The 9470-nt window shown below is 38.5% G+C and overlaps 1 protein-coding gene across 2 annotated transcripts in view; it reads left to right on the top strand.

The window, feature by feature from the left end:
* Window positions 1-9470, top strand: part of gmeb2 (glucocorticoid modulatory element binding protein 2) — a 31747-nt gene that overhangs the window by 273 nt on the left and 22004 nt on the right. The window contains exons 1-5 of one of the 2 annotated variants that reach the window (XM_057825207.1): window positions 355-631; window positions 1131-1282; window positions 3344-3426; window positions 4093-4217; window positions 4371-4474. In XM_057825207.1, coding sequence (XP_057681190.1) covers window positions 1140-1282; window positions 3344-3426; window positions 4093-4217; window positions 4371-4474 — 455 coding nt within the window. In that variant the 5' untranslated portion in view covers window positions 355-631; window positions 1131-1139. Of the gene's footprint in view, window positions 1-354; window positions 632-1130; window positions 1283-3343; window positions 3427-4092; window positions 4218-4370; window positions 4475-9470 lie in introns of those variants that run through there. The other variant, XM_057825198.1, reaches the window with a different exon arrangement.

Raw genomic sequence — 9470 nt, 5'->3', positions numbered from 1 at the left:
AACTACACTTTGCTCCACATGCTTGACTCAAACTAACAAATAACTGTCTATAATTTGTTGATTTTCACTGGCCAACTCTTCCTCTGTCTCTTCTTCGTGGCGTGTACTATGTAGAAGTAGCGAATTATGCACATTTGCGCCTCCTAGTGATGTCAAATGTGATTATGACACAGTCTAATTAAAAAAAAAAAAGCACCGTAGATATATAAAAATCAGTATTTATCAATCGGTCAAAGAAAAACTGTCGGTCGTATTAATATCAATACATTCATGTTGATGCATATCAAATAGCAAATACATTATAGTCAATTCAATAATTGAACGATAGGGAGCGATATTGAGTTAAGTGTTAGGTTTTCAACAGTCATTGATGTCGAGAAGAAGGAGTGTTAGCTGCGCACTGGAAATGTACACTTAGGAAGTCACGGGGAAGATGGAAATTTGTTTTTCAACTACCGTCAAAGTGTTTTGCAACTTTACAATGTTGGATGAGAACCAGCTCACTGCACTAACTTGTTGTTTTTCTGCTATAACTAAATAAGCGGTCAAGTTTATAGCGACCGGGAGCCTGCTTTGTGCTAGCGTTAGCAACCTCTCTGCTAGACATCTGCTTACTGTCTTAAATAAAAAGGTACGTTTTACTTAAACTAACACAATTTATTTGTAATAAATGACGTCATTTTAGCAACGCGACGGCGCGCAGCAAGTTTATTTAATCTTTGATGAAACACCATGTAAGCTCAAGATGACGGTCCTGTAATGGTTAGCTTTACTTTTCACGTGTAAATTTCTTTTCGCTTTATTATAAGGCAAAAAGGCGGACAATGAATCTATCAATCCATCCAACCTACACGTGCTCAGATTTGTTCACATCCTTCTTATTGGAATTACAGTAGTCACATAAATATATATACAGAAATATATATAAAATTTAAATACATTCTTATTGAAAATGAAATTTAAATCAGACATGGCTTTTGTGTTTTGGTTCAAATGAAGAAATATTGTTCCTTTAACTAAATATTATGTTACATAACCTTTTTAGGTTATCACTATTACAATAGTACTAACTCTAATCGCCTCATATCTGTCCATCCATCCATTTTAATCTGGAATTTTTCATCTTTCAGTTGTGCAGCATGGCCTCAGCTGAGGTGAAAATGCAGGAAATGAGTGAGGTTGTGATAGTCACAATGTCCGAGGAGGCAGATGGAGGCCTCGCCTCTGTGGTTGAAGAGGATAAAGCAGTGCTGGTGGCCACAGAGCTCAGCCATCAGCCAGGGTGTGTACCAACACAATGTCAATGTTTATATGTAACCCTGTCATGATAACCTTTTTTTGTAGGATGATATAGTTTCCCCAGAAACTACCGTGATAAACAATAGCATTGTTTATTTTTGTTTTCCTGCTGGAATAATATTACAACTTATAAACTACTGAAGGTCATAAAAATGATGGAGTTATTCAAAGAGCCTTCTACCTGAAATGTTAAATACTATACTAGTAGACCCTTTTACTTTTGGTAAACAAAAATAACGACTTTCGATCAGAAAGCATGACAGTCTACTTGTGTTAATGTCCAGGTTCACCGCCGTTAAGTGTAAAAGATTGAGAAAATTACTATTAAAAACTAACCCCATCAGATGGGAAGCATGTTAGCGATCATTATAACCCCGATAGCAATCTTTTGCAGCCACAAGCTCCACTGGTATTTCTGAAAAGGCCTGTTTCTCGGATGGAATTTTTTTTTTATCCCTTTCCAGTCCAATTCCTACACCTGAAGTCACAACAGCTAGACTCGTTGATATTCTTAGATGCTATCAACAATTAAAAAAAAGCATAATATGACCCACCAGATCTTCCCATCCATTCACGTTTTCTCAAAATTATTATATGATTTTTTCTAATATTATATGACAAGGTTCTATTTTCATCGTATCTGCTTGGGCAATTCTGGTCTCGTAGTCACTTAGACCAGATGGATGCCGAAATAAGCGTACACAATTATTTTCCATGCCCTTGTGTGTGCGTGAGTCCCGCCTCCAAAAGAAGGAAGAGAGAGCCCGAACAAGGCTGCGCTAATAATTATTGATGACACATAATTTATCGCGCCCTGAAAACACATAATACGGAACCATTTGTCATTTCATACTCTATATCGGGCTATTAAGTCCATACATAAAAAAATGGCTAACGATACTTTTTAGTATGAGGCAATAAGTTGAAATAGTAATTATCATATCGTGATAGACCTTTTCATATGTAGTCAATATTAAAGGTGTGCGAAATTTCCGATTCTTAGATTATTCGCGATTCGGCCGTGCAAGATTCAAGAACCATTCACAAACATTCAAATTCCGATTATTGAAATATGTCAAGTAAAGCGGAACTAAAACACAGTCAGCACGATCGCGGCGCAATGCGGTCCGTTCCTCATTGCGTCTCGAGAGTAAACATCATGCTTGTCACTACCCGGGTAATGACAATGCTCAACTTACGGCTCTGGCTCAACTCATGCCGCTAGATAAAAAAACAATAATACCTGACTACTGCCGACAGCCGCTACAAACTGTGTCCACATCATGCTACGGTAAGTAATAGATATTATATGTACATAGAACTAAATGCAAAATGACAGACTCAACGGCGTTAGCAGCACATGTATTGAAAACTAGATGCGAAATGACAGACTTGCCGGCGTTAGTAAACAGCTGCCATCTTAAAGCAGGAGACTTCTCTAGAAGGCTCTGTTGTAGCGAACCTAACTTTTTATCTAAAATACTCCTAAATCGACAAAATCTTGACTCGAATCTATCTTTAAAACAGTTTTAAAACTTCCACATGTCTAAAGTAGACAGAAGGGAAATTAGTGAGTAACTTAGTGAATAATTTCGACAACTTTAACGGTTGATTCACAACATTAAATTAATTGAATGTAGTTTAAAGCTGCTGATACAGAATGGGGACTTGAGTATTTTATTTACTGTTTTGAACCATTAACGTGATACTGAAATAGTCGTTTAAGCCTGAGAGGCTTTTTCTACAATTTTTGTAACTAATGTACGAAACATTGAAAGCAGCTCATAGCTTGGGGGGTTTGTGGGCGTCATCTATAGTCGATTTATAATCGAATCGTTACCTCTGAGTCGTAATCGAATCGTTAGGTGCCCAAAGATTCCCACCTCTAGTCAATATCCATGACTGTGCGCAGCTGGTTTATTGCCAATATTATGAAATGGTTACTGACTGCCATGTAAATAGTATTTAATGAGGAGCAATAGCCAGTAGCGTTAACTGCTTCGTTTTAGCCTGCACTTTATATGTTTTTTGTGTGTCTTTCCAGGGAGCAGGTCCTAACAGTCACTCAAGTGGAAACGGATGATTCCTGTAAACCAGATTCCTTGTCAAATGAAGAAGCAGTTATTGGTAATATGACCTACATTTCCCATTTAAATATTATGTATGTTTAGTCATGTAGAAGAGCTATGTCATATCAAAATATGACAAGAATTTGTAAAACATTTTGGTGGGAATGGTCACTTCAACTTCTGATCAACACATCAAGAATTTTGGAAAATCAGATGATGGGTTCTGCCTGGAGAAATTGATTTCTTTTTTGTGCAATTATTGTTGAAATACAGTTTTTACAAGCAAGCAGGAATACAATGCAATTCAATGCAATGGCAGAAAGCTGGGGCATAAACACATTAGGTGTCACCATCGTTCTTTCAAACATATCACCAGATGTGGCTAAAATATGTTTACTTTTTATACTTTCTTTTGTCTAATGAAGGAGGGGAAGAGCAAGAGAAGTCTGGTGCCCCACCAGGTTTATAAAGCACTAGGAAACCTTGTATTATTTCTCAACATACTGTATATCCTCAACCCTTTAGTTTAGCTTGCTACTCGGGGAATCCTTTCTCTGACTGACAGGTTTATGTAAAAACTATCCACCACTAAGCTCATAGAGGCCAAAGGAGTTACTTCCAATCCATTCGGACATGATTCGCTACTGCCAGCATGAATAACGATTAAGAATTTTGCGTCTGAGTACAAGCTGTAATAAGTAAATCTTTGTCTCTATGTTTGCAGTGAAGTTAACCGAGGAGGTGGATGTAGAGGCAGACATTTTCTACCCCATCACGTGTGGGGACGCCACTGCCACATTGGTGTGGAAGAAGTTTGTTTGCCCTGGGATTAATGTCAAATGTGTCCAGGTACGTGTTAGTCATATACATATGAGTCTTGTGCACCTTAAACGCTAATGCTAAATCCTGATTGCAAGACCATTCAAAACTGAACTACACTTTTTGTTGTACTATATTTATTGAAAGAAAATTTCACCTCTTGATTGTGTGTTGTTTTTCCAGTTTAATAATCAGCTCATCAGCCCAAAGGAGTTTGTCTGCCTAGCAGGCAAATCAACACTGAAGGACTGGAAAAGAGCCATCAGACTCAATGGCACCATGCTCAGGTCTTGATCATTTCCACAAATGTTCAATAGGGGAACCTATGTTGACATACATATTTTGTTTTGGGCGTTTGCGTAGTCAGTTGTATGGTAGGAACTAGAGGTGTGCAAAATTTCCGATTCTTAGATTATTCGCGATTCGGCCGTGGAAGATTCGAGAACGATTCACAAACATCCAAATTCCGATTATTGAAATATGCCAAGTAAAGCGGAAGTACAACACACTCAGCGCGCCGCGCGGTCTTCGGGACACAATGAGGAACGGAGCAAGAGTAGCTAAACATCATGCTTCTCATCACTGGCCCCTCGGGTAATGCCAATGCTCAACTCACGGCTCTAGCTGAACTCATGCCACGAGATAAAAAAACACAACAACATACCTGACTGCTGCCGAAAAGCTGCTACAAAGTACATCCACATAATGTTACGGTAGATATCATTTATCTAGGACTAGATGCAATATAGATTCGGTAGCGTTAGCAGCACATCTACAGAAAGCTAGATGCGGGCGTTAGTAAACGGCCGCCATCTTAAAGCAGTACACTTCCCTGCAAGGCTGTTGTAGCGAACCTTCCAAGCGAGCCTAATTAACTTTTTATCTAAAATACTCCTAAATCGGTAAAATATTGACTTGAATCTATCTTTAAAGTAGTTTTAAAACTTTCACATGTTGAAAGTAGACAAAAGGGAAATTATGGAATAACGGGAGCAATTTTAACAACTTTAACGGTTGAATCACAACATTAAATTAATTGAATGTAGTTTAAAGCTGCTGATACAGAATGGGGACTGAAGTTTTTTATTTACTTTTATTTTTGTATATTTGTTTACTGTTATATGTTAACGTGATACTGAAATTGTAGTTTGGTTTAGCCTGAGAGTATTTTTGAACAATTTTGGAACTAAAGTACAAAACATAAAAAAAATTTTTTAAAAAGGAGGGGGGTGCATCAATAATCGTTTTATAATCGAATCGGAGCCTCTGAATCGTAATCGAATCGTTAGGTGCCCAAAGATTCCCAGCTCTAGTAGGAACACAAACATGATTGTTGGCAGTGGAGATGTGACGAAAAGTTAGTGGGCAAAATTTCCGATACAGAAACACTTGAATTTAAGACCAGATGAGGTGCAGCTTAAAATATTTTTAGCGACAAACTCTAAGTAATTTTACAGTTCGTATGAGATCTGGAATGATGAAAAAATGTCAGCTCTGTCATGGCCACAATTCTGCTGAGTTGACTTTTATTCCTATTTAATAGAATTCCCTGGACCCTTAAAAGTGCATGTGACACGAAATAGCATGTTTATTTCATAATACACGCGGTATTTTATGCTCCTGAATGATATGGACTGCTTGGATGTGTGTGGAAGCGATCGCTATATTTATTTAGTTTTTTTAATCCCGCGGCATGAAAATGAGTGACTTCCGGCTTGGGACTTGCATTGAGGAGGAGGGCGCTGTGACGTGTACGGTTGAAGACGTCCTCTTCACTACAGCCGTACTGTTGTGTATGAGGACTAAGGATTCAGCTGATTTTGCGGATTAATACGTTTATTTATTGCATCACGCCAGCTAAACGGCTGCAGAAAAATCTTGCTTTATGAGGGAGAGGCATATGCGCCTTTTTGGAGTTTCAAAAGGTTCCCATTCACTGTGGATATTGGCCAAAACAAGCCCGACTATTGGACTTTACGAGGAAGTGAGTAAACATCTTGTTTTGTATTATGTCAAATACTAATACAGCGATTACAAAGTAAACACTACAAACTTTCGTTAAATAAAGGACTACTTACGTTTGATCATTGATTGGCATGTAAAAAGCTCTCCTCATGCACATTAGCTGCACGTTAGCTGCACAACAACTGCAGCTGCCCTCCTCCGGGGAACAAGCTATAAATTGCTCTCCGCCGGGCGGTTTGCCGGTCCACAAAGACAATCGACAACCCACGTCATGTCAAATAATCCGGGCTAGTTATGTTTGATTTTCCGCTTCGAAGACTTTGAAACATCACTCGGTTTGGGTTAGCATGTCGGCTAGCTGTCACGCCTCTTGGTTTGCTTACATTCTCCGAAGCTGGGGAAGGGAAATGACATACAGTGGTACCTCTACATACGATCACTTCGACACACGATCTTTTCGACATCCGACGTAAAATTTGAGCCGCCATTTTTTTCTACATCCGACGAGTTGCTCGAAATACGACGACATGACAGCACTGCAAACGAACGCACGGTGGATTTTCTTGTGTGAGAAATCAACACAGTTTTCAAAAAAAGTTGATACAGTTGGAGAAACAAGGAAAAAAGTGATGCTTACCTTTGAAATGAAGATGCAAGTTATAGAAAAATATGAGCTTGGGGTGCGCGTCCCTGAACTGGCTCAACAATACAGCTCCATGGTCCTCTTCCGACCACCGTTCGCCACTATTTATAAGTTAAGGTGACAATTATTATTGTGGTAACATTGCCAAGGAAATCGCCAGCTTCGTCACGTTTTTATCATTTATTTAAGAACTTATCCAACACAAAACGCCCATTGTCTTAAGCAGTTGACTGCTCTCAAGAAAACGAAAGTATTATCTCTACCGCACCGACCTATCTCACTGAGACGTCAGCTTCGCGGTGCGTTCAGGGACAGTAAAAAGTGTCCGCCATATTAGAATCCGATTCGTTACATTATTTACAGGAATAATTATTAATTCTTCTTCTTATTATTATATTATTCTGAATTATTTATTTATAACTTATTTGTTTTTCTATGTTTAATTGTCATTTGTAACAGTGCCAGCAGTATTTATTAAGAATTTAGTGTATGTTTTTAGGCTTTGGAACGAATTAATGGAATTATAATGTATTCCTATGGGAAAATCCTGCTCGACATACGACCATTTCGACTTACAAACAAGGTCCTGGAACGAATTAAATTCGTATGTAGAGGTACCACTGTATGTCCGATTTAGGTGTCATAAAATATCGTTCGGGAGGTGCGACAGTAAAGGTGAAGTCGGCAGTTTTGACCATTATGGAGTAATTTTGCCATGTCGTCCTGAATAAGTGCATTTTTATGATTTCATATTCCATTTAGCACAAGACTGTTATTTGTCATGACCATACCATTTATTTAGCAATTGGGGAAAATACTTGGATAAAAAGATAAAAAGAATATCCTGTAAAAATATTGGAGAGACTGAAACAATAACATTTTGCGGCTCTTTGTCGCGTTTTCCTCATTCTGAATAATTCCCCCTCAATGGGCTGAATAGTAAAACCGATGAGCCCAGTCTCCCGCTGACGTCATCCACCTGTTGGGGACGCTAGAGCCCTATAATGGTAGACGTGGCTAACCGGCAGATTAAAAGACTTAATTTTTCGTCATCTGCGCTTTGCTAAGTTGTTGTATATAGTCGAATCGTCTCAAAATATGATTCTAATTCACATAATAATGCTATTTAAGACTTTTTTTTTCTCCTGTCATATGCTCTTTAACTCATGAAAAAGTAAAGGATTCCAAAAGTCTAGTGTAATAAGTATACATTTTATGAAGCACTTTGAACATCATTGAATGTCTGAAAATGTGCAATATAAATGTACATTTCTTTCGTTTTTTGCTGTTCTTTTTGGTGGCAATTCGAAAAATCTTTGTATCAGGCCTGCAACGTCTGCCTGCAACAATCAACCACGCAGCTTGGTGGAATGTGAAAAACATTCGAACTACAGATAATTTATGCTGTTTTTTGCTACACTACCATGATACATTGCAAGAAATGTAAGCGGTGACCTCACAAAACATCCTCCCGGAGGATTAAGATCAGGGCTATTGAAGAATGCAGTGATCTCTTGCTACTTCGCGCTTCAAACTTTGCGCGCTCAGTCCATCGCAGATTTATTTATTTATTTATTTTTTTCAATTAAATAAATAAATAAATGAATGCAGTATTTTATAAAGCTGTCCCGATCCGATCACATAGTGTCTCACTCTCGCTCCTGCGCTTTTCTTGGTCAGGCAGTGCACCGGAGTTGCTTGTTAAAGTTAATGATTGACAGGCAGTTAAGGTTTGATCTGCAAGAGCCGCTTAAGCTGAAACTTCAAAGCGCCGCATGCATCAACATCATTTAACTTGTTAAAAAGTTGCTGTGGCAACTCACTGTGTGTGAGTGAGTGGATTTGAGTGGACTCACTCAATGAAGCATTTAATAAAGACAAGCATTTAAATTTTTTTTTTTTTTTTTTAATGGATTGGGCGTCTACTTTTCTTGTTTGAAAATAATTCGGTGGGACAGTAACATGTTAAAAACTTATTCATTGCTCATAATTATTACATTTGAAGTGCTTAAAAAACATTTATTAAAAAAAGTGTGTATATATATATATATATATATATATATATATATATATATACTCACCAGCCAGTTTATTAGGTACACCATGCTAGTAACGGGTTGGACCCCCTTTTGCCTTCAGAATTGCCTCAATTCTTCGTGGCATAGATCCAACAAGGTGCTGGAAGCATTCCTCAGAGATTTTGGTCCATATTGACATGATGGCATCACACAGTTGGTGCAGATTTGTCAGCTGCACATCCATGATGCGAATCTCCCGTTCCACCACATCCCAAAGATGCTCTATTGGATTGAGATCTGGTGACTGTGGAGGCCATTTGAGTACAGTGAACTCATTGTCATGTTCAAGAAACCAGTCTGAGATGATTCCAGCTTTATGACACAGCGCATTATCCTGCTGAAATTAGCCATCAGAAGTTGGGTACATTGTGGTCATAAAGGGATGGACATGGTCAGCAACAATACTCGGGTAGGCTGTGGCGTTCCAACGATGCTCAATTGGTACCAAGGGGCCTAAAGAGTGCCAAGAAAATATTCCCCACACCATTACACCACCACCACCAGCCTGAACCGTTGATACAAGGCAGGATGGATCCATGCTTTCATGCTGTTGACGCCAAATTCTGACCCTACCATCTGAATGTCGCAGCAGAAATC

This window comes from Corythoichthys intestinalis, chromosome 2 (assembly GCF_030265065.1).
Source record: "Corythoichthys intestinalis isolate RoL2023-P3 chromosome 2, ASM3026506v1, whole genome shotgun sequence".
Classification (NCBI taxonomy): domain Eukaryota; kingdom Metazoa; phylum Chordata; class Actinopteri; order Syngnathiformes; family Syngnathidae; genus Corythoichthys; species Corythoichthys intestinalis.
Note: the sequence above shows the minus strand (reverse complement) of the source record. Positions and strands in the feature narration are given on the sequence as shown.